The sequence below is a fragment of the Hypoxylon trugodes genome, assembly GCF_022578975.1.
Source record: "Hypoxylon trugodes strain CBS 135444 unplaced genomic scaffold F4822scaffold_2, whole genome shotgun sequence".
Lineage (NCBI taxonomy): Eukaryota > Fungi > Ascomycota > Sordariomycetes > Xylariales > Hypoxylaceae > Hypoxylon > Hypoxylon trugodes.
In genome coordinates, this window is record NW_026250017.1 from 1,309,485 (window position 1) to 1,332,507 (window position 23,023).

The 23,023-nt window shown below is 46.2% G+C and overlaps 7 protein-coding genes across 7 annotated transcripts; 4 read left to right on the forward strand and 3 right to left on the reverse strand.

Moving 5' to 3' along the window:
* Window positions 1-3,276: 3,276 nt before the first annotated feature.
* On the forward strand, window positions 3,277-4,514 carry F4822DRAFT_389729 (superoxide dismutase). The gene is made up of 5 exons (XM_051457001.1): window positions 3,277-3,404; window positions 3,727-3,906; window positions 3,965-4,116; window positions 4,172-4,268; window positions 4,331-4,514. Exons 1-5 carry the CDS (start codon window positions 3,392-3,394, stop codon window positions 4,351-4,353), a joined length of 465 nt encoding a protein of 154 aa, XP_051317916.1. The 5' UTR covers window positions 3,277-3,391; the 3' UTR covers window positions 4,354-4,514.
* Window positions 4,515-6,025: 1,511 nt separating this feature from the next.
* F4822DRAFT_436150 (uncharacterized protein) lies at window positions 6,026-8,674 on the forward strand (the record flags this gene model as incomplete). Its single annotated transcript, XM_051462278.1, has 1 exon — window positions 6,026-8,674. The coding sequence occupies one exon, from the start codon at window positions 6,026-6,028 to the stop codon at window positions 8,672-8,674; it is 2,649 nt and encodes an 882-aa protein (XP_051317917.1).
* Window positions 8,675-10,707: 2,033 nt separating this feature from the next.
* F4822DRAFT_425357 (transaldolase-like protein) lies at window positions 10,708-12,168 on the forward strand (the record flags this gene model as incomplete). Its single annotated transcript, XM_051460320.1, has 6 exons — window positions 10,708-10,746; window positions 10,915-10,933; window positions 11,002-11,013; window positions 11,135-11,418; window positions 11,483-11,866; window positions 11,932-12,168. 6 exons carry the CDS (start codon window positions 10,708-10,710, stop codon window positions 12,166-12,168), a joined length of 975 nt encoding a protein of 324 aa, XP_051317918.1.
* A 119-nt stretch (window positions 12,169-12,287) lies between these two features.
* Window positions 12,288-14,256, reverse strand: F4822DRAFT_116946 (Metallo-dependent phosphatase). Its single transcript, XM_051452550.1, has one exon. It carries the CDS (start codon window positions 13,950-13,952, stop codon window positions 12,630-12,632), a length of 1,323 nt encoding a protein of 440 aa, XP_051317919.1. The 5' UTR covers window positions 13,953-14,256; the 3' UTR covers window positions 12,288-12,629.
* F4822DRAFT_116949 (cytochrome c oxidase assembly protein PET191-domain-containing protein) lies at window positions 14,256-15,124 on the reverse strand. Its single transcript, XM_051452551.1, has 2 exons — window positions 15,011-15,124; window positions 14,256-14,927 (listed from the first exon to the last, which is right to left on the reverse strand). Exons 1-2 carry the CDS (start codon window positions 15,033-15,035, stop codon window positions 14,560-14,562), a joined length of 393 nt encoding a protein of 130 aa, XP_051317920.1. The 5' UTR covers window positions 15,036-15,124; the 3' UTR covers window positions 14,256-14,559.
* Window positions 15,125-15,269: 145 nt separating this feature from the next.
* On the forward strand, window positions 15,270-18,240 carry F4822DRAFT_389743 (alpha/beta-hydrolase). The gene is made up of 6 exons (XM_051457002.1): window positions 15,270-15,839; window positions 15,902-15,981; window positions 16,036-16,131; window positions 16,184-16,479; window positions 16,543-17,462; window positions 17,519-18,240. Exons 1-6 carry the CDS (start codon window positions 15,808-15,810, stop codon window positions 17,997-17,999), a joined length of 1,905 nt encoding a protein of 634 aa, XP_051317921.1. The 5' UTR covers window positions 15,270-15,807; the 3' UTR covers window positions 18,000-18,240.
* A 216-nt stretch (window positions 18,241-18,456) lies between these two features.
* F4822DRAFT_436152 (linoleate diol synthase precursor) lies at window positions 18,457-22,369 on the reverse strand (the record flags this gene model as incomplete). Its single annotated transcript, XM_051462279.1, has 7 exons — window positions 18,457-19,078; window positions 19,134-19,274; window positions 19,338-20,131; window positions 20,210-21,305; window positions 21,363-21,406; window positions 21,541-21,720; window positions 21,779-22,369. 7 exons carry the CDS (start codon window positions 22,367-22,369, stop codon window positions 18,457-18,459), a joined length of 3,468 nt encoding a protein of 1,155 aa, XP_051317922.1.
* Window positions 22,370-23,023: the final 654 nt, after the last annotated feature.

Sequence of the window (23,023 nt, forward strand, 5' to 3'; positions counted from 1 at the left end):
GTATGTACCTACACGCAGCCTATGCGGTGGGATAAACGGCACCTAACCTTAAAACTCGAATAGGTTTCCCACCCCTCCAAGGATCACCCTACCTATCATCCTTCTACCTTTAAAGGAAACCCCATAAAAGAGGCCAATCCAAGCCACATCTTTCCATCTCATCATCGAGGCCTTTTTGAAGGCTGTGCAGCATCGCGAGTATATGATTTCCTGATTTTTCCTTGTTTTCTAGAATTTCGAGAATTACCATGTGGCTCTGCTTGTATAAAGAATGATGCGCAAACCGTTCTTCGAAGCGCAATACGCTGTCACCGTCAAGGCACAACATACCTTGTCACAGTGCGCTCGCTTCTTTGTCAAGTTTTGGGCACCAAAATCCTTCCAACCTCACAAGAACTATTTCAACTACTTAGGTACTTACATAGGTACTTTAATGAACAAGGTCGCCGATTTCAGCAAATAATCTCAGTCAATTCAATTCTAATTAGTGATAGAATATCCCACGAAATAAGTCGCCTTCAATCATACCAAAGATTATTCATTCAATTGGTACTTATTGAGATAGCCAAAGTACCTAATTTAATAATGCTAGCAGCAACTCCACGATCTATCCACGTGGAATACGACCCATGATAAACATACTTCATGACATAGAGATGAAACAGAAAATACGGCGCTATACGGGTTCTGTAGTGCTTACAGCTGGATTGTCGCAAAATGACTTGTCGCTACATCAAACCACTAGAAGGTAAGATCGTCGCCCTGTCTTATCTATAAGAGCAAGTGCTCAACAATTTAATTATCTCGTAAATATCTTTCCAAATATCACCATAACTCGCAAATTGCTCGTAAATTTCTCTCAGCTATGAAGAAATTTGTTTGGATTTTATTCTATCGGCTTCAAAAGACTTAAAAAAGTGTCGTGAGACTTATGTCTCATCCTTGTCTAACCATTGGCTGCCATACGAATATGTAGTATCACCAAGTAGGTGCATAAGGTGGGTAAGTTAGCAGCTATTACATTGGAACTCAAGTTGCTCATCAAAGGCCAAGATTTAAATCCACTAGATATTTCATCTCAATTCTCAGTCAGGCGTCCCTCACGCCAAGTTCTTAATATCATTTCGATATTCAAGTCGGACTTGAGCACAACCGGTTATATCGGCAGTAGCGCCAGTAACACCCAACCACATTTCACCTACCACATCCGGACCGTTGCCAAGTTGCTTCCACTGATGTATGTACACCTAGGTATATTATATGATATTGATATTTTGAAAATAAAGACAGATATAACAGAAATGTCGGTCAGTGTCGGATCTAGGGTGATAAAATTGTAGATCATCCCTTGAAACTCCATCACCATTTATCATAGGGCTGAACTTGTGATCTAAATTTAAGAATACGCTCCAGTCCAATTTAGGTTCCCCTAGCAGCCGGATGATCAATCAGTTGAAACATGGGAAGTGCCAAGTGGCCCGCATCACCTTATTTGGAAAGCTTCCTAAACTTAAAGCCTAACTTAAACCCTCTCCTCTTATCCGCGTATGCGTATTCCGAACATTAAGAACATTTGATTAAGAGAAAACGAATTTCCAACGTTGCAATCTCGGTAACTATCAGCTGCCCTCAACCATAAAGTTTCCCTCGCCGCAAAAGCGCATGACAACCATAATGTTCCACCGCAGAGAACTTTCGACGGCAGTAAAACAATTTGTGGATGTCGTCATGAAGAAGCTTCCCAATAAAATCTCAGCATCGCGCGCTACCAAAATGGGCGGTCGGTGATCATCTCAATCCTGTCAGGTATGCGACTAAGTTGTGCAATGCCCTCCAAGACCCCTACGATCTAGAACGTCGTTCTTGTGTATCACATCAGTTAAAAGATACATACCCAACTATATATTGCATGTATCTTTTCTGGTGGTTCCCTCTTTTCTCCATCGCCACATCACACGTGTGCGCTAGGTTGTCTGGTTGTCAACGCAAAGCCTGAGCCGCAATAAGGCAGATTGAAATTGATAAGATTTTTTTTTACCGCTTTAGGTACTCTCGGTCTGAAGCTCTCTTGAGCTATCCTGGTTCCATTACGCGGCGATCTTCAATACCGTAACCTTACTCTCGGTTCAGTTGTGTCAAGCATATCAAGACTACCATCAGCGTTATATCATACAGGTATAAGCGAGCGCCTCTTATGACCATTTGCAGTCCTACAATTTGTATACGTAAGTAGACCCACAGGTTTATTTCACTATATTATTTCATTGCCCGGAGTTTTGTCGAAGCGAAATATTTGCTTGCCATGTCACATTTAAAAAGACGTAACATTCAAGTTACATGATCTTGTTTCCATTGCGAATTTGACGTTAATTGGCCACATATTTATAACATACGAAGCTTTCCGAACTGCCTAGGTACCAGCATTATATCAGCTCAGCACATAATCCAGCACCTCATTAGTGTTTCAGTGTCTGCACGTACGATATATGACCATTCGACCATTCCTAGCCTATTATATCTTTGAAGCATTTGTCGTGGTGTGTGAAACTAAACGACTCGGGGAAATTCTCTTGTTACATGTTAGTAGCACAACGGTTACCGGAGACCTTGATTCAATTCCGTGTTCTCGCTACTCGACGCCATGCTCATGGCTATCCCTACGACCCTCTATTTTATACCGTTTTTCTAGGCCACCAAGCTATTAGTTAAGCCGGAGCCTTTATAACGCAATTGAAAAGAGGATATACCAATCGTCTTTTTTCTTTAAGGGCCTCGGAAATCGAAAAGCAATTCCATAGCAACTCGCTTCTTGCTAGCCACTCTTAGCCTGGGATCGACTCCGTCTTCGCTCCACAAGCTGCAGCTGGGTAAAGTCCGAAGCCAATGAATAGACCCGAGCTTCCGACGAAAATATGATATCATTTGTAAGCACCAACAAACCAATTATGACGCCAACGATGAAAGCGGGGCAGCTTTCTATAGCACAAGATGGAACCTGGAAACCCCCACCTTAGCAATAGGTACCACTTGCCCTCTCACTAAGTAAACCTAAGTAGCTCTTGAGATAGCGTGCTTGCGTACACACAGGGTAGAATGGCGCTGAATGGGAAAGGGCGCCTTCCTATGTGGTGAAACGGGTTATGTAAGGACTGTCGGGTCTCCCTTGTTAGTGGGTGATGAAAAGGTAAGGACAACCGACCCGGGCAGGCATCGCTTTCCCGAGATCCCCTCTCGTCCTTTAGTACAAATTAGTTAGATAGGAAGAAAGCTCCCCTCTTCTTCTCCCCTCTTCCAAAAAAATTAAGAGTAATCCTACCACCTAGAACAACCAACTTTTTTTCACCGGAATTCTAGCTTTATCAACTCGAAAAACCAAACAAAACTAGTCAAAATGGTCAAAGCAGGTATGTAGGAAAGTCTCCGTTATTTAAACTACTGTCAATTCCATCCCTTCCGCATTAAGCATGGCTGCATGAGCACGATTGAGCGCATTTCGTCAACTAGTGGTCCCTGTTGTACACCAAAGTCGCGACAGGATGGACACCTTGTTGGACACACGGAGAACGGTCTAATCAGCCCAAACCGCACCATTGGGATTGCATCTACCCATTGAGGAAGCTTCGGTGCTAGATCTCCCTTGTAGAAATCCCTACTGTGTACCTACTTTTAGTTCCATCGCTCGAGACAAGACCGAGTCATTGCTGACGAGATAATGTCTCCCTTTAGTTGCTGTCATCCGTGGTGACTCCAAGGTCGCCGGAACGGTCACCTTCGAGCAGGCCTCCGAGTCCGCCCCTACTACCGTCTCGTGGGATATTACCGGACACGACCCTAACGCCAAGCGTGGCTTCCACATTCACACCTTCGGTGACAACACCAACGGCTGCACCTCTGCTGGTCCTCACTGTACGCAATTGGACACAATTCGCTTCAATAGGAGCGAAGTGGCTAATCCGGACAATAGTCAACCCCCACGGAAAGACTCACGGTGACCGAACCGACGACACCCGCCACGTTGGTGACCTCGGCAACATCGTCACTGATGGCCAAGGAAACGCTAAGGGATCCGTCCAAGACTCTCTTATCAAACTGATCGGACCTGAGAGCATCATCGGCGTAAGAAATCCTATTACCTTCGAGTTATTATAATATATGTTAACGTAGGATAAAGCGAACTGTCGTCAGCCACGCTGGCACCGATGACCTTGGAAAGGGTGGTAACGAGGAGTCTCTCAAGACCGGCAATGCTGGTGCTCGACCCGCCTGCGGTAAGCTACTTCAAATGTAGATTGAATAATCAAGATAATAGCTAATCAAATTAATTGCTTAGGTGTCATTGGTATCTCCAACTAAATTTATGACGAATGGGATGAAGCTAGGGATAAGAATTGACCTAGTTAGACGAGTTTAAACGCCGCATAACATTGTAGTTGATCGTACCTAGCTCTTCTTTGGTATAAACCTTACTTGGTAGCTATTGAAGCCATTTCAATTCAAATAAATCTTCCATCAAAGCAAGTGGTATTTTAAAATTTAATAGTATAAAACTGTGCCTTGCGATTGAACTGACTTTCTACTTTGACCTTGCTATAATGCTAAATTTAGCCAGGTCTGAGGTCTCCATCTGATATCCCTCCAATAGCCATGAAGCTTCATGCCATTTATAGTATAGCTAACTCATGAGCCTCTAGTTTAAGTTCCTACCATTGAAGTCTTTAGTATACTGGAATTATATATATATATATACCTATGATACTTGCTATTCTTGTGAGCCCCTTTTGCTGATCATAGAACACTTTTTTCTTATCTGCCTTGCCTATAAAGATGGATTCCCGTAGTAAGTACGTCAGATTGTTGAGAACCCCGCTCGAGGCTTTAAAAAGGAGGGGTTATGGTCTGGTTGTTCTGTTCCTTTGGGTACTTAACGGCGGCGGGTGGTAAATAGGTGGTTTCAAAGTACCTAGGTGCTGGCAGCTGCCACTGCAACTCCTCGCTTAGGGGCTACCCCCCTGGACACAAGCCTCGAACTTTACTTGCCTCCAGCTCCCCACGAGTCAAGGCTTGGCCTTCCCCACAAATTGGTGAAAGCTGTCAAAATCGAAAGCGCACACGACACTACAACGAACAATTTCAGCAGCTAGAGGTCGACTCTTTCTACAGCATTGGGCTACCCAGTAACCTTCGCCTACTTCCTCTACCTTTCAAATTTATAAAAATACGAATGCTCTAGCACCCTTTTCCATATTGACGTCGAAGCAAGCATCTTCGTCTGTCAACCCTGCTTTGGTAAGTCCATTTTCACTTATATATATTTTCATTAAACCAAACTCCGACATTTTCTCCCCATCCCTAAGCTTCCCTTTACCCCTTAGTTCCTACAATTATACTGGCCGAGTAATGCATAATCCTAGATCCTACTGATATCAAATGTCACTTCCCGCTTTATCTCGAGCTATCAAAATCGTTCGCATGCATGAACATGTGGGTAGAGCTATGAGTGTTATCAGTATATGCCCTGATATCTACTACCTTACGAGCTTGAGATAGCTCACTTTTTGCCCAAACACCTCATCCCAACTCAGTTGACTATGGCAATGAATTTGTTAGTACAGAAAAAAAGGGCAAGAAGCAGTGACAAGGTCATTGATTTATTCTTGTTAGTCCGATGTCACACATATATGCGTGCCTCTTTGTATGATGATTGACAATCAAACCCCTGGAATTGTATCACTATAAAACCCATTGGTTACTACTTATCACCTTCCCTTATTCCGTCATATGCGATCCAGGACTATTCTGCGTTATATGGTGTCTTATTTTGGAACATTATTATATATAAATGCTTCTACTTCAAGATATCGATATTACGCACTGCTGATCATCCTCCTAACCTAAACGATATCATCATCGGATACCCAGATATTTGGCCCTTTACTAACTATTAGATCAGATTCTTAGGATCTTTTAGACTCCCCTTCCGTTCACTCCTTACTTTTGCTAGCTTGGCCCGTCTGTCATTACCAACATGGCAAAACAATTCTTTGCTAACGTGAAGTCGGTCCTAAGCGGCGACACCTTGGTGCTGACCAGCCAGAACAATCCGAATGCCGAGCGTGTTTTCTCGTTGGCTTTTGTTACTGGTCCTCACCTCAAGAGAGAGGGCGATGAACCATTCGCTTTTCAGTCACGGGACTACCTGCGGAAATTGGTGGTTGGCAAAGTCGTCCAATGTTCTATTCTTTACACCATTCCTACCTCTGGAAGGGATTATGGTACTGCTCAATTGAAGGATGGAACCCAACTACCCGACGAATTAGTCAAGGCTGGTTGGCTTAAGGTTAGGGAAGATGCCGGTCGAAAAGAGGAGTCCGAAGAGGTCTTACAACGACTTGAGACTCTCCGCTCCCTCGAGACCCAAGCTAAGAACGAGGGAAAGGGCCTTTGGGAAGGCGTTGGTGGGATTATCGAGGTCCAGAACGACACCAGTGCCCTTGACATCAATGAATGGAAGGGCAAAGCTATTGATGCCGTCGTCGAGCGTATTCTGAGTGGTGATCGCCTACTTCTGCGCCTTAAGCTGTCCGACAAGAAGCACTTGCAGGTGATGACACTTGTTGCCGGCATTCGCGCCCCCACCACAGAGAGGGTCAATCAATCAACTGGTCAAACCCAGCCTGCGGAGGAATTCGGTAATGAGGCGCGACAATTTGTCGAGCAAAGACTACTTCAGCGCGATGTTAAGGCCGAGATCGTTGGCACTAGCCCACAGGGACAACTCATTGCCGCTATCTTACACCCTCGAGGAAGCATCGCGGAATTTTTGCTTGCCGATGGATTGGCTAGGTGCAACGACTTCCATTCCACTTTACTTGGACCCAAGATGGCTCCTCTCAGGGCGGCCGAGAAGAAGGCCCAGGCGGCTAAATTACGCCTCCACAAAGACCATGTGGCTAAAGCTGAGGGTGGCAGTTCGTCTGACATGATCGTCTCGAAAATTCAGGGAGCCGATGCAATTTTCGTCCGAACCAAGAACGGTGCCGAAAAGAGGATCAATCTTAGCAGTGTGCGGGGTCCTCGAACAAATGAGCCTTCCGAAGCTCCTTTCAGAGATGAATCAAAAGAATACCTCCGGAAGAAGCTTATCGGTAAACACGTCAAGGTTTCTATCGACGGCCACCGACCCGCCACCGACGATTTCGAGGCTCGCGATGTGGCCACTGTAACCGAGAAGGGCAAAAATATCAACCTGCTCCTAGTTCAAGATGGGTGGTGCTCTGTTATTCGACATCGCAAGGATGACACTGATAGAGCCCCGAACTACGACGAGCTTCTTGCAGCTCAAGAGAAGGCCAAAGATGAGAAGAAGGGCATGTGGTCCGGAAAGCCCCCGAAGGGTAAAGCCTTGGTGGATGTCTCGGAGTCGGCACAGAAGGCTAAGATGCAGCTTTCTATTTTCTCGCGTCAGAAGAAGGTACCCGCTGTAGTTGATTTCTGCAAGGCCGGTTCGCGATTTACTGTACTGGTCCCCCGAGAAGGAGTCAAACTCACTATGGTCCTTGCTGGTGTTCGTGCTCCTCGAGCCCCTCGACTACCTCAGGAAAAGGGTGAACCTTTTGGACAAGAAGCTCTTGATCTCGCCAACCGTCGGTGCAACCAGCGCGATTGCGAAATTGATATCCACGATATTGATAAGGTGGGTGGATTCATTGGCGACCTCTATATCAACCGTGAAAGTTTTGCCAAAATTCTGGTCGAGGAAGGTCTCGCATCTGTTCACCAATACTCCGCGGAGAAGGCTGGCAATTCCAATGAGCTTCTAGCAGCTGAGAAGCGTGCTAAGGAAGGACGTAAAGGTCTTTGGCAAGACTGGGACCCATCACAAGAAGAGGGTGCCGAAGAAGAAGTCGCCGATTTTGAGCCCTCCAAAGAGGCTGCTCCTCTAGACAAACAGGCTGCCGATTACCGAGAGATTGTTGTCACCAATATCGATTCGAATGGGAAGCTCAAGATCCAGGAGGTTGGTAAGGGAACTGCTGCTCTTGAGTCTTTGATGAACGAATTCAAGAGATTCCACATTGATTTCAAGAATAACAAACCTCTTGCCAACCCTCCTAAGACGGGTGAATTCGTGGCTGCTAAGTTCTCTGCTGATGGCCAATGGTACCGTGCTCGAGTGCGGTCAAACGACAGGACAGCTAAGGTTGCCGAAGTTGTCTACATTGACTACGGCAATACCGAGAAGATCCCATGGTCCAGCTTACGAGCGCTAGACCAACCGCAGTTCACCACACAAAAGCTAAAGGCGCAGGCTACGGATGCCGTACTATCATTTATCCAGCTGCCTACTGCCCCCGACTACTTCGCTGATGCGCTTGACTTTATTGCCGAGGCCACAGACAGTAAACGACTAGTCGCTAGCTTCGACTTCGTAGACCCCAAGGAGGGCGTCAGCTACATAACGCTATTCGATGAGAAGAAGTCAGGCAGTACCTTCGCCGACTCTATCAACAAGGATGTCGTGGCTAATGGTCACGCATTGGTCCCCAAGAAACTGAAGGCATGGGAACGAGGTCGAGCTTCGGAGGAGGTTTTGAAGAAGTTGCGCGAGATTGAATCCCAGGCGAAGGCCGATCGTTTGGGTATGTGGGAGTACGGTGATATCACCGAGGACTAAACGCTTTCTCTGGATGTTATCCTTTTGCTTTGACGAATTGTGTTTTCTTAGACCTCCCGAAATTCGTTTGCATTTATCTGCATGGCATGGGGAAGACAAAAGATCTACATTGCGTTATGTGAAAAAATTATTAGTCGATATATAGCAATCTTTTATGCGAAATAAACATGAGGCGAGGATTTCAAAATACTGCGCTCCTCTTCAAGACCCACGCTTCGATCGTATTTATGTGAATGATGCCTGGACGTAGACACTGTATAGGTAACACATCTTCTGCAACGTATCATAAATCTACCAGGTGATCGTTTAATCTATCTAGTGCAAGCCACATCGTCTTCTCATATCCGAGCCGGCCTCGTGCAGCCCAGCTATCCAATGAGCGAGCGATAGTCGGGGATTGTAGAATAGTGGCGTTCGGATGAGGCCCTCGGAACTTCCTGATAGGAATTGTTTGGGCGTTTTGGTGCGACCAATATCAAATGTCAAAAAGCAAAACACCTACTTGGTCATTTTTTTAGCCCGCATACCTACTGGGGAATACAGCGTATTAACTTCCTAATCCCTATATGTTCCAGTAAGGTGTGTATAATAGCGGTTTCGATAACTTCTACGTTTTCAATCCTTCTTACCTAGCTGTAAGTGCCCTAGTAGATTTGGCAAGGAGTAGCGCTGAAAAGGTGGAAATTTAACGAAGTATATACAAAATGAGTGAAGTAGTGGATGTATGAGTAGGTAGATTTGGACATGAATGAAAATACCTCATCTTGGTGTTTTTATGGATATGCCTAGACGTATTTCAAAAGCGTAGTAGCTTATATGTACAGGCATTGCCGAAGCTATACGTAGGTGTAGAGATTTGGAGGTGAGAAATATACGCAGACCTTGGAAGCGATAGCGGGTCGCCGATCATCGCCAAGGCAGGGGTCAACAGGGGTAATGGGGAATGGTTGGAATTAGCTGAACGCTAGAAATTCGAGCTTGTAAAAAGTAATTTAACGGGATGGCCGATATAGGGCTATAATCTGCAAATACCTGTATTAGATATTTGACATTTCCGCTGACTCCTTACAATTCTGAGGCACTTTCTGTCGTGAAGCTCGTCTTGGCGGAGCGTATCAAACGGAAGAAAACTAATAAGGACTGGCGTGCTACTGGTCAATGAAGACCCCACGTGGAGGGGACGGAAAAGTTCGAGGCTTTGATTTGGTTGGCTGAGTAAGGGCCTTACATGCTGTGCTACCTTAATGTGAGGCTCACAGTAATACATACGTAAACTGTACGTTTATATTCGGTTTGAGTTATCGTGAGTTGCAGTGTTACTTGACGGACGGGGGCAAACCTGGAAGCGATGAAGGAATGGGATTGTCGGGGAAGTTAGGATGGATTTGTTTGCTTGTTCTTAGTAACAACCAGCAATTACCAAGCGTCTTCTCAGTATTATGTGTTCCTAGGTAATTCAGAAGGGAAAAACATAATAATCGGCTTTATGTTTAACCATCACTAATATTAGCACTTAGAGTAGTAATAGATTGTAACGCCACCTTGATGGAAAGGTCAACGGGTCTCTCTTTATGTGTAAGTTTTTGGAGGGGCTGACTAACGGAAGCATAAATACCAATAGGATGATTCGGCCGATGTCATGGAGGGGTATGTGACCGTATGTCAGAGCTTTAGGTCGAAGAGGAAAGAAAAATCGACGACGGAAAATCAGGTGCTTCACTAGTGTGTCCGGTACGGAAGACTACATACACTCCAGCGTATAAGTGGGCTGATTAGCAGGTACTTGCATAGTAACTGTGGATATATGACGAACCTGTCCCATTCATTATTGCCCCGCCATCGCCATCGTAGGCGAATACCTTAGTAGTGCATTCTAATAATAATAGGGGACATCCCGTCTTCTCCCCCAACAACTCGTTGCTTTAGAACTCTGCAACTTACATCTTGCACAATCAATCTATCCATTGTCTCAACCTGTGATACATTATCCATTTGCAAATTATTTCAGAGTACTTTCACATCACACAGACAAAATGTCCAACTCTCTCGACCAGCTAAAGGCCTCTGGCACGGTGAGTCCCGTTTACCCCTCAACCCGGATTTGCCCCTCCATCGTGAGATTTTTGAGCTGAAGGAAAATGATCGGCCATTTCCTATACCGCTCAATTAATCCTCTGAGCTTCCATCACGTACTCTATTCCTCAACAATTTGCAACTGCTAACTTTTCTTTGCGAATTAGGTCGTTGTGTGCGACTCCGGTAAGCCATAGCTATGTCAAATAATAAAGACGCAATTGAACGATTGTACTAACCAAGTCATTTCTTAGGTGATTTCGCAAGTCAGTATATCCCGCACATAGATCCAACTTCGAGACGACGATAACAATTAGCCCGACCCGCTTGGCTTATAACCACGTCTCATAACACATAACAGAGAGTAATTACTAATATGAATTCTAGCCATCGGAAAGTACAAGCCTCAAGATGCTACCACAAACCCCTCCCTCATCCTTGCCGCTTCCAAGAAGGCCGAATACGCCAAGCTAATTGACGCTGCTGTCGAATACGCCAAGGGAAAGGGTGGTGACATCGACAACCAAGTTGATGCTGCTCTTGACCGACTCCTGGTTGAGTTCGGCAAGGAAATTCTAAAGATCATTCCCGGCAAGGTCTCCACTGAGGTCGACGCCCGATTTTCCTTCGACACCAAGGCTTCGGTCGAGAAGGCCCTACACATTATTGACGTATGTCTCATTCAGATGTTAAAGGGGCAATTGAAACAATTATACTAAATTGAACGTTATACAGCTATACAAGGAGCAAGGCATCTCCAAGGACCGCATCCTAATTAAGGTTGCCTCGACATGGGAGGGTATCAAGGCTGCTGAGATCCTGCAGCGTGACCACGGTATCAACTGTAACTTGACTCTCATGTTCTCGACTGTCCAGGCCATTGCCGCCGCCGAGGCCGGTGCTTTCCTCATTTCTCCCTTCGTCGGCCGTATTCTTGACTGGTACAAGGCCGCAACAAAGAAGGAGTACGCCAAGGAGGATGACCCCGGTGTCAAGTCCGTCCAGGCTATCTTCAACTACTACAAGAAGTACGGCTACAAGACCATTGTTATGGGTGCCTCTTTCCGTAACACTGGTGAAATCACCGAACTGGCTGGCTGTGATTACCTAACAATCTCCGTAAGTTTACTCCTTTTTGCGGCGACTTCGTTGAAATTGACCGAAGCTAACCGACCATTTTGTAGCCCAACCTACTTGAGGAGCTTCTAAACTCTTCCGCTGCTGTCCCCAAGAAGCTCGATGCCTCCGCCGCTACCTCCCTTGACATCGCCAAGAAGACATACATCAACGACGAGGCGCTATTCCGCTTCGACTTCAACGAAGAGCAAATGGCCGTCGAGAAGCTACGTGAGGGTATTAGCAAATTCGCTGCTGACGCCGTCACTCTAAAGGACATTATCAAGAAGAAGATCTCGGCGTAAATTATACCATCGAAATAAACTGGGGTTGGGAGTAATTGTGAATTGATGATTTAGTTGTCTGGGAGTTTCCAGAATGCCTTATGAGTATTTGGCCTCTCGTTATTTCGGGATGTTATAGCACGGGGCATCATTTTAGAGGATCTGCTGGGTAGAACAAAAAAAGCTGGCTGGCAGGTTCTACTTGGTGTCCATAGTTAAAAATCAAATTTAGAAGGTTAACAAGTGACTGCAATTGTCTTATTTGGCGAAACATATAATGTGACGGTGTAGAATCTAATGTTGTGGCTAGTATGTTCTTATATAAAGGCGTATGAGGGAAAAAAATATAGGAACGCCGTCGCTATATGCTATGAATATATACAATCGAATCCGATATAGAAAACGTTTACTATGCATCGTCTCCCCGTTCTATCTAAATATACCCACGTAGTTACTTAGAATCTATAAAATGTCCTTCACTTCTATTTCTCTTCCTCGTTCTTCGCCTTATCTTTTTTCTTATCCTTCTTACCCTCTTTCTCACTATCGCCGCTTCCGCAAGGTACACTAACAACCTTATGTACTATACCGTACTCTGCCGCTTTCCGCTTCTCCTCTTCACTGATATCTAACGCCCTACCATCAGCTGAGGGCGGAGTAGAAGAGAAGGAGGTAGAAGGTGACGTCGGCTCGAAGACAAGCGCTGATAAAGAGAAGCCACGCGCGCAATTGCTATCGAGGCCAAATGTATATCGCCGTATGGTAAGACCCATCATCGCATCATGGCCATATACTATCGTCGTTTTGTTGCCCCTTTTCTCCCGCTGTAGTTCATCCCAAGCCTCAGACCACGGCCGGCCGTCGCGGCCTTCTAGCGGTTTCAAAGGCTGATTTGGCGAAGAGTGGGAGTAGGGAACGAGCGTTCGCATATTCATCACAGCCCAGGCATCCTGCTCTTCGAGTGGGACGTTAGGTACCAAACCAGCGTGGGCGACGAGTACATCGCCGTAATACGGCGATATATGCCCGAGATGCAGGATCACGGGGAGGTTGGCGAGCCAAGATATCTGCGCGGCGGTGAGACTTGTTGCGGTGGCTAGGTCGGCGGCTTTGGAGCGTTTTTCTTTTTCGGCTTTTGCTTTTGCTTTTGCTTCGTCGATTTCTGTTTCCCCTGTCCCCTCTTCACTCTTATCTTCCTTCGGCGTATCCTTGATTTCACCTTTCCCTTCCACACCTACTTCCGCAGCTTCTTTCTCCGCCCTAGTCTTAGACCCAGGACTCGAAGATAAATACCGCGCCCAAGCACTTAATACGCGGTCTTCGTTATTCCCACGTACACCCCATGCACCCATTTCCATCGCGCGTGAGACTACGCCGGGGCTGTCGGGTCCTTTATTCACCATGTCACCTGCGAATATCACGACGTCGCCGCGGTCCTTGGAGTAGCTTGTGGCGGATAGGAGGGCGTCTAGGGCGGTGGATTGTCCGTGGACGTCGCCTATTATTATTATTAGCGGCGCGGAGTGGCCGCCGTGGGGTTTGGGGAGGTGGGATTTAGGGAAGGGGAATATGAGGGTTGGGGTTGTTAGGGTGGATGCCATGTTGACTGGTGGTGATGTTGGGGATACGGAGGGAGAGGGTTGGTGTGAGGAGGAGCGTGTGTAGCAGAGGAATATGATGCTTAGTATGGCGATGATGATAAGTGTATAGTAACGGCGAGAGTTCTTCTGTTGTCGCCTCTGCTGGTGTTCTCGTCTATGCCCTTGCCTTTGCCTTTGGGGCAGTGCAGAGTCTTGATGGCCCATCGACCTGGGTGTTTAATCTTAAATGGGTATGGCGTCGGGTTTCGCTACCGGTATTATATAAACATATTGTAAACTATATGATGAGATGTTTTGGTGTATGAGTTGCAATATCTGCTATAATGATGTTCCTAAAGGAGCTGGATCGATATAGTTCAAAAATGAACTATTTCACATAGACTTGATTGAATGATGTAAGGCACGTTATACTTAAATTTTTGCCAAGACCCCATCTAGAAATTTAGAGGGACCCTTATCCACGGCAATGGGTTCCATATGTGGATAATTGAATTAACGAATTCTTGATGTGACGTTTTTGATTGAGACACTGCACTTGACATCTTTGTATTGAGGTGGGGATACCGGGTCTCGAAATCGGCGGTAGTTCAACAGAGGTTGTGACAGAGTGTTCTATAGGGTATAATATTTGTGTTTGAGTAGAGTCGACTATTGCCAGCCATGCCTAAGAATCATCCGAGAAATTAGCTCTACGTGGGAAGAGACGCTTGAAAATGCCTATCTAACCCTCAACGCCGCCCAATGCTTATTGTGTGATATGTTCATGGATGGTAAGTTTTTTCTTATGTAACACGATTAGGTCTCGTCCGGGTCATTTCTTTTGCGCTTCCTGTTCTTTCCGGTATTTTTCATTTTCTAGTTCTCGCCAATCTTGAGGCTCCGGTTCGTTTCCATCCGTCTTCCGGACGGCACCGGCGAAGGCGGATTTGCCAGCGTATAATTGGTACCCCTCACCCGATTTTTCGGTCGTCTCGAGACTCTTGAAAGTGATAGGTTGGTTTCCGCGGAATCGTTTGCGCATATCGATCATACCCCTCCTACATTCACCAAAACCTTTCTTTAATTGTTGGCATTTCGTCGGGAGCGTCTCGGATAGAGGTGATCGTAGACATTCAGCCGCAGTATGTCGTTGTACCATCACGCACTCGGATTCCTGTAGGCATTCCGCTAGTGCGGCTCCTGTAGGAAGTGGATTATATGTCAGCAAAGGTTCTAGACGAGTCGGAAACAGAATTGATGGTTCAAATGGATTGGGGACATACTTATCTCTTTACATGAGCTTGGCATATTGACTAGCTGGTTGGAATCTGCGAGTGATGCTGCAAAGAATTCAATCCCGCCAATTCATATCGGATCGGATCAAGATCAGATCATGCTGGTATCACGAAAGTTACGAAAAGTCGCTTGGTCCAAGCTCAAAATTAGGTCAAAGCCGATTGGCGGACGGAGATAGCTGACCCCGAACACATGCTTTAATGCAGGGGTAGCTAGTCGAGATCATTCTTTCCACCTCCCAGGCTATCAAAGTGGAGTACAATATAAGGGCACAGGTAAGTGAAAGAAGTTGAAGCTTCTTACTGCTGTTTGAAATTGAAATGAAGCCAAACCTTAATGATTTCAGCATTATGCTCTTTTAAACTCTAATAATATGACGATCATTAACTCTCCCAACTTTTCTCCTTAACCTCTTTTTCGCTCTCCTTATCTCCTAATCGTCAATTTTCTTCAAGGGGTGTTGAAGAAACACCCATTTTCTCTCTATATCTGTTTTTGTCTCTGTTAAGCTTAGCTTGCTCCGATCCTTATTCCCATGTGACATCACCATAAATACTACCTACGTCTAGAGCTAATTCCTTCGATCGCGAATATTCAAATCTTACTCGGGACCCCGATTTCGATATTTACCACTTTACCACTTGGTACCTTTTAGACGAAGAACTCGCAAGATTAGTTTAAATAGAAGATGACCGCCTCGTCGCGATAGCGCTGCGCTAAGCTTGTATCGAACTTCTCCTATCCCTACTTGAGCTAAGCGGTGGACAAACATAACGAGATCAAGATGCCGCTACCATTTCTCGGCCGATTGGATATGTTCGTATAGTCAATAACATGAGAGGTTGTTATAGTGCCGATTAGACTAATAAGTAATATAGCGTTGAATATGTCGCCCTCGTGGGTTCGTTTCTGCTTGTCGGCCTCGAAGCGATCATCCGCGTATTGACACTAGCTTTACGTATGCGAAAACCATTCCGATCTCAACTCAATAGCGCTAACCTCCCAAATACAGCCTCGTCTTTAATAAATCTCTTTTACCGAGCTTCGCGACAATTATTTAACCGACTAACATCGCCGGCGCAAAAAAGAGCTGAGCAGAGAAGGAAATGTACGACTCGTTTATCCTCCAGTCATTCGCCAAAACTAACCCGTAAACCTAGCGATATCGACGTCGATTCGAAATGCCTCCGATTTCGTAGATCTCTGTGCCACATTTGGCTACACGGCCGAGGAACACGTACTGCAAACCAAAGATGGTTATCTACTTGGAATACATCGTTTAGCATGGAGAAAAGGTGAAGAGGACGTGAAAGTAAATGATGGACCCAACAGCGTTAAGAAACGAGTCGTCTATCTTCATCATGGTCTTCTCATGAATAGCGAAGTTTGGGTTTGCCTTACTGATGCACAGAGAACCTTGCCTTTCGTATTAGTCGAAAGGGGCTTCGATGTTTGGGTATGTTTACTAGTTTCAACGCGACAACGAAAATACGGGATATATACTAATTCTGAATACTAGCTGGGCAATAACCGTGGGAACAAATACTCAAAGAAGTCGATTAAATATTCGCCAACTTCTATCGAATTTTGGAACTTCTCGATCGATGAATTCGCTTTTCACGACATTCCGGATTCTATCAACTACATTCTGGAAACCACGAAGCAGCCATCTTTATCCTACATTGGTTTCTCTCAAGGGACTGCGCAAGCTTTCGCTAGCTTGGCCATACACCCTAAGTTAAATGAGCAGGTCAACGTTTTCATTGCTTTAGCTCCGGCTATGGCACCCGCGGGTCTTAATAATGGCATTGTGGATGCTCTCATCAAAGCTTCGCCTCAAGTACTCTTCCTTCTTTTTGGTAGGCGCTCAATTCTTAGCTCCGCTACAATGTGGCAGTCTATTTTGTATCCGCCTATTTTCATAAAAGTCATTGATATGGGCAATGACTTTCTCTTTGGCTGGAAGAGTAAAAATATCTCAGTCAGCCAGAAACTCGCTGCTTATCCGCACTTATATTCATTTACTAGCACCAAATCGGTGGTTCACTGGTTCCAGATCATCAGGAACCAGGCATTTCAGATGTACGACGACGATGTGCAGACACCCTTGCCGCTTAACACATCGAGCAAGTACACGAAAGTCGCCAAGTATCCAACTCGCAATATCAGGACGCCTGTTGTTCTAGTCTATGGAGGTAGTGACTCCCTAGTCGATATTAAGGTCATGATGAAAGAGTTGCCTAACCGAACCGTGGCTACCGAAATACCCCATTATGAGCATCTCGACTTTCTCTGGGCTCGTGATGTAGACGTTCAAGTTTTCCCTCACGTTTTCGACGCCTTAGAAAATTTCCGCGACGCCGAACATTCGTTAGAAGAATTCGAAAGCTATCAGCAAGCACGTAATATTAGCTTATCAACTTCAAATTCCTTTAAACAGTAAGTCCACTATGATGTTAACGTTCAAGTTTTATTCTTACATGTACTACTATTAGACCAAGAGAACTAAATGGTGGTAGTACGCACCGTAATAGTGATGCGCTCGAATCCGACTCGGCATCTGTTTTGTCTAATGGGCAACAGGAGAACAATGTCGAGTCGATAGCGAGCGTGCAACACAAAGCGCAAGAGGATCCCATGAACTATTTCGAACTCACGCCGGAAGCCAAAAAGCCAACGAGCGCAGTGAAAGCTCATCGCCAGGTCCATCCCATCAATACGATCGTCGAAGACATGCAGAGTCCGACGCCGGAGAGACCCAGCTCAAGAGGCCAGGACGGCGGAAGCGATTCACCCGGTCCTCCGACTCCCAGTCCATCGACACAGAACCGATATCGCAGGCGCGGGAGCGCCGCCAGCAATCTCAGTTTAGATTCAATGAAAGGAGGACGCGGCATCAAGATCGGCACTGCGAAGCCCACGACAGGCAGCAGCAGCGATGAGGGTCGGAGGCATTCTAAATTTGATCGCCAATAGCTTTCCCAAGCCATTAGACTAGGTGTACATAAAATTGGCGCACTGGATAAATCGGCGTTTGTCAACAAAAGGATATGGATGGCGGATAGACTTTGTCCTTTACCTACGTACATATTAGAAGTATTAGTCGCAGTACATATTTACCCATCGGAGATCCTGCAAGTCAGGGAACTTGCACAAAGATTGTTGGAGTGCAAAACGGTGTATATAGTTTTTTTTATTACAAACTACAATGTTAAGCAATTGCTATATTCAGTTTTAGATTTCTAATATAATTTTTTCTATGAGATTTTTCATGTGCCTCATTGAAGATAGACCGGTAGTTTCGTATCAGTTTCAAAAGAGCGTCTTGGATCAAATGTCTAAACACCTCCTAATACTCAATACGCTAAGGTAAACGAGAGTTGAGTAAAAATGGCCTTCCAACACGTAAAACTCACATTTCACTCACAACAGGTTACTTATTACCAATTTTAACCCAACCCCCATCTCGTCTTCCCTTAATCTCCTTATCCCATCTAACCCGCATAGTCGTCGGCACAGGCGCAAAAGCGCTCTGGTCCGGCGTCATATAAGCCCTTAAACCAGTCCATTCCTCCCCGCCTCCCTTCACCGCGCTACGACCGGCTTGGCCGCGCCATTCTTTAAATTCTAGACTTTTACACTCGCCTCGTGGTCCAGGCGCTCTTTTGAGCCCAGACAACCCAATTATTATTTTAAAAGAGGCAAGTAGGGCAACTCGTGTAATGTTCTCCCCGAGGCATTTATGCGGGCCGAGACCCCAGGCTAGGTATGTGGATAACGGACGATCGAGACGGAGAACTTCGGGGTCGGGAAAGGAAAGGAAGTCATGGGAGGCGGTTACTAGGTCGATTATTGCGCGTTGATTGGGGGTTAGGGTGTACGTGCGGGCTGAGGCTTCGCGGGAGGGGGATGGGTTGGGGATTGGGGAGGGGTTGGTTGGGTCGGATGGGTTTGCGAGGCACGGGGTGTCGTCGGTGATTTTTTGCGCGGGGCTGGTAGGGGATATGGTGCGTGCGACGACGACGGTGCCGCGGAGGCGGATGCCTTCTAGCATACTATATGGAGTGGTGAGTTGATATCTTGGAGGGGGGGTGGAGGGGGGGGACGTACTAGTGCATTAGGATTTCGTCGGCTTCGGGGGTGTTCTCTTGGGCTAGTCGGTATAGCTCGGGAAGATGTTGACTTCCGGTCCCTAGGAAGTAGTCTAGGCATTGCGAGAGTAGGCCGGACATGATTGTCGCTCCAGCAGCACTGTGAAATACTGTGTTAGTATGCGATTGAAGCAGGGAGGCAGTATGCGTTTGAGTAACTCACCAAATCGGCATAACAGTTCCAGCAATGCAATCTTCAATCGTCCTCCCCTTCTCTATCATCCGCGAAAGCAGTTGCCGCCCGTAATGTGGAAGTGTCGGCCAATACTGCTCACCCTCTTTCGTAATGTCATGAGATTTGCCTTTTCCGAAACCTAGGCGAGCGGCAACACTAGTAACCCAACCAAGTTTCGCATTGGCCTCGGCTTCAAGTCGGACGAGGTTCTCCAGACCTAAAGCACCCTCGCGCGACAAAGTTCTTAGCTTAAAGGAATTGGCAGGATCACTATCGAAAAAGACGGCCGAGAACATGGCGGTTAGTAGTCCGTATAGCTCTTGCTCCATGTATACACCGTGAGGCGAAGTTTCCGCGGTTTTGATTGGTAGGCCGAAGAATTCAGCGACGAAGCGTGTGTTCAGAGGTACTATGACATCGCGAACGATATCAACTTCGAATTCTTTCGCTGCTTTTGGTGTGGCGGTCGGGTCAGGAGGTAATTCACAACTAGCTTTTTTCAATAGATTCTTCGTAGTCTCATGGAAGAAATTCTTGATTTCCACTTCCCAGTCCTGGGGTTGGTAGAGACATCTGTCGACATGGCTGCGGCTCTCGTGATTAGCGGTGCCGTCGCCTGCTAGACAGAAGTCCTTTGCGAAAGTTTTTCCTGGTGGGCTGACGAGGTAAGAAATACTCTCGCCCCAGGGGACGTAGAAGTCTTTGTTATTACTTAGGACTTGACTGACGGCTTTGTGAGATTTGATAACCACGGGGTCTAGCTGTCTGGTTGGTTTCTCCCACTATAGCGATTAGGATTAGTATGGGTATTTTCTGTAGTCTTGATTCAACTTTATGATAAGGAGGTAAAGGCTGCTTACTGAATATAACTCAGATGTACCCAAACCATCGTGGATGGTTTTGTTCTCTGAGGGGACGACGAAAGGGAAGTGTGCTTGGATGCTGTTGTTTGCGAAGTGGAATGGAAATGCCCGGAATATGAGCTTGTGCATAACCTGCCCTTGGTCGACTTTTAAATCGAAATTGGCCTCGTTATATCCCCAATTGGTCAAGTTCGTCGGCGTATAGTCAGTAGTATAGAAGCGATCACCACGAACTAGAGCTACGGCATCAGAAAGAATAGCCCGACTAGTTGTGACATTGACACAGAGTCCACTACCGGGCATCGGCGGCTTAGGCTTTTCAGACACAAGACCCGGATATAGCTCAACGGAGTCAGGCGAGTCATAAAGCGTCATCAACTTCTTAGCGACCGTAGGGTCTGGATTGATATCCTCGAAAGTATCGTGCTTCTTCAATCCAAAATGATGACGGAATTCATTTAGCGTGGCTACGTGCCATTCTCTCGCCTGTGTGATCCCGAGAATTTCGATCACTCGCAGAGCACTTGGAACTTGATTGGCTCCAAATGCGCCCGCGACATCTTCAATCGAAGTTGTCAGGATGTCGACAAGGTCGTCATCGGAGTAGGTACCATCGTCGCCCCTATGCAGGTCGTTGAAGTCTCGTTTTACCGGATCATCAGGAATACCGCGCCGGTATCTCGCCAAAGCTCCTAATACTTCGCCAACGCCGGATTTCGCGGGATCGATGCCTCCGAGCTGTTTCCGAAACTCTTCGTCTAGCCATTTCTCATCGCGTCTCGACAGCGCGCTATGCCATCGATATATGAGATTGAACTCAACAGAAACTTGGTTCCCAGTAGCCTCGGGAGCTGGTTTACTATTGAATAAACTTTGGGTTTCCTGTGTCCGAGGGTCGAGATCCCAGGTTGAATTGGAGCGGTTCACGTTTAGGATTGTTCGCACGTAGTCCTTAAGGATTATGTTGACGTACAAACCGCATGTAATGAGTCGTCCGGTTTGGAACAGGTCGTTGTCGTATTTCTCCCAGGCCTCGAGGTCACCGCCATCATGTGCGGGTGCTGGCTTGGTGAAGCGGCCTGCTTCGTTGATCCTGGTTGCGATGTAAGCATCAATTGAAATCGCATTTTCATGGCAGGGAATTTCTCACAGCGCAAGTTGAGTTACAACATAATTGTGGAAGCGATTGAACATCTGTGAGCAACTTGAGTTAATATCGGCTTAGTATGAGTTTTGATATAAATTGGGTTATTTCTTGCGGATTGTACTTCATATTATCTCAAAACCATGCTGAGAACACGTCCTTCAAATGAAAATTTGTCACTTACAATCAAGAATACCCCTACTCCCGGGGGGAAGCCAAGTAGGTTTCTAGACGAGAAGCAATCTGACTTAAGTAGTCCATTCTTGAATGTGCGCATGGCTTTCTGCTCTTCGGCGTTTCTCCCATACAGAGGCGATAGGTCAAGATATGACGAAGTCAAGTCGATGTTTTGATCTCGCGTATCCTTTTCCAACGTTAAGATAATGGATAAAATTAATGGTGAATAAGGCCACACAACTTACAGTCTGCATTATGTCATGAGTAATAATTGTCGCCACGTAGAACAACATGCTCGAGATTTTATTTGGGTGTTCACGAAACTTGGTTCCATCTCCTCTATCCATGAGGCTATCAAAAATGAGCCCCGCGTCTGGCAGGTTTGGCCCTTGGAAGACCTTTGCAGGTGTGGTTCGAGCATAACGCGTGTTGGAAGCTCCCATAGAAGGGTTGTTGAGATTGTTGTATGAGCCATCTGCTTCGCGATAGCGAGACTTTTCAGTTTTCAGCTGAGCGGGAGGATGCTCCAGTGCGTCCCAGAGGTTGTTGATGAAAGCATCGGTTGCTTCTCTACCCTCGCGGGAATTCGGAGGAAGTTTTGCTAACAATGTGACAATGCGCTCTTGCAAGAGCGTGTCATCGTCCTGTTCACCTGAAACGGTGGCGTCCAATACGTCTTTGAGTGTTTTGTAGTCGTCAATACCCAAGTGCTCTAAGTCCTGGAGTAAGCCAGTTTCCTTGGAAGTATCATCGTTCCCTGGAGTGAACTGATACTTTGGCATAGGGCCAAGGGCTCTGGATAGAACCTGAAGAGCTTGAGCGAACTTTGAAGGCATGGTTGCGGTATCGTCTTGGGCTACATCTCGAGGGGCTGGCAATACCCAGGCAGAGACCAAGTCTCTAGTCCATTTATAAAGCGCCCGCGAAGGATTCGTCTTCTTAGGTGTATCTATCTCCATCCTTCTGATTCCTACCGATGCAGCTTTCGGTTGAAGGCTTCATCGTTCCCAGAATCATCCACGGCTGGCTAGTAGATAGGCTGCCCAAGGTAAGAATTGCCAAGCCGAGTTCTGATAGTGTAACACACCAGAAAGAATTTGTGACTATGTTAAGCCGATGTGAAGTACAATAACGCCACCATGGGGAAGGGGAGTCGCATGGGGCGAACACGGGTAGCAGCATTTCGTCACGGTCATATGCAAGGTAATAAACCCACTGGCTCAGGTACACAAATATTGTAACGATACCTATGTGTTAATCGACTTGTCACTTTTTTCGCCTTTGTATATTGATAATTTCCGAGGGGCTATTGGTAGCCTGATTGCCGTCATTTACCAATGCGGATGAGGCGGTATTGGGTATTAATTAGTCGGCGGAGACCATCCTGTTTCTCGGAGCCGACGGTTAGGCGAATGATATACCAGGTGCTGCAAGCCACAATCTCCAGCTGAGTTGATTCATTTATTTGGATCGCGCACCATTACTGGAGC

Excerpts from the sequence above, each read along its gene's own strand:
- F4822DRAFT_389729 (XM_051457001.1), top strand. Across the intron at positions 4,117-4,171 it reads GACCTGAGAGCATCATCGGC|CGAACTGTCGTCAGCCACGC; the intron begins GTAAGAAATCCT and ends CGTAGGATAAAG. Across the intron at positions 4,269-4,330 it reads TGGTGCTCGACCCGCCTGCG|GTGTCATTGGTATCTCCAAC; the intron begins GTAAGCTACTTC and ends TTAATTGCTTAG.
- F4822DRAFT_116946 (XM_051452550.1), bottom strand. The coding sequence starts at position 13,952 with ATGGGCCATCAAGACTCTGCACTGCCCCAAAGGCAAAGGCAAGGGCAT.
- F4822DRAFT_116949 (XM_051452551.1), bottom strand. The coding sequence starts at position 15,035 with ATGCCAAGCTCATGTAAAGAGATAA. Across the intron at positions 14,928-15,010 it reads AAGCTCATGTAAAGAGATAA|GAGCCGCACTAGCGGAATGC; the intron begins GTATGTCCCCAA and ends CACTTCCTACAG.
- F4822DRAFT_389743 (XM_051457002.1), top strand. The coding sequence starts at position 15,808 with ATGCCGCTACCATTTCTCGGCCGATTGGATAT. Across the intron at positions 16,480-16,542 it reads AAAGGGGCTTCGATGTTTGG|CTGGGCAATAACCGTGGGAA; the intron begins GTATGTTTACTA and ends TCTGAATACTAG. Across the intron at positions 17,463-17,518 it reads ACTTCAAATTCCTTTAAACA|ACCAAGAGAACTAAATGGTG; the intron begins GTAAGTCCACTA and ends TACTACTATTAG.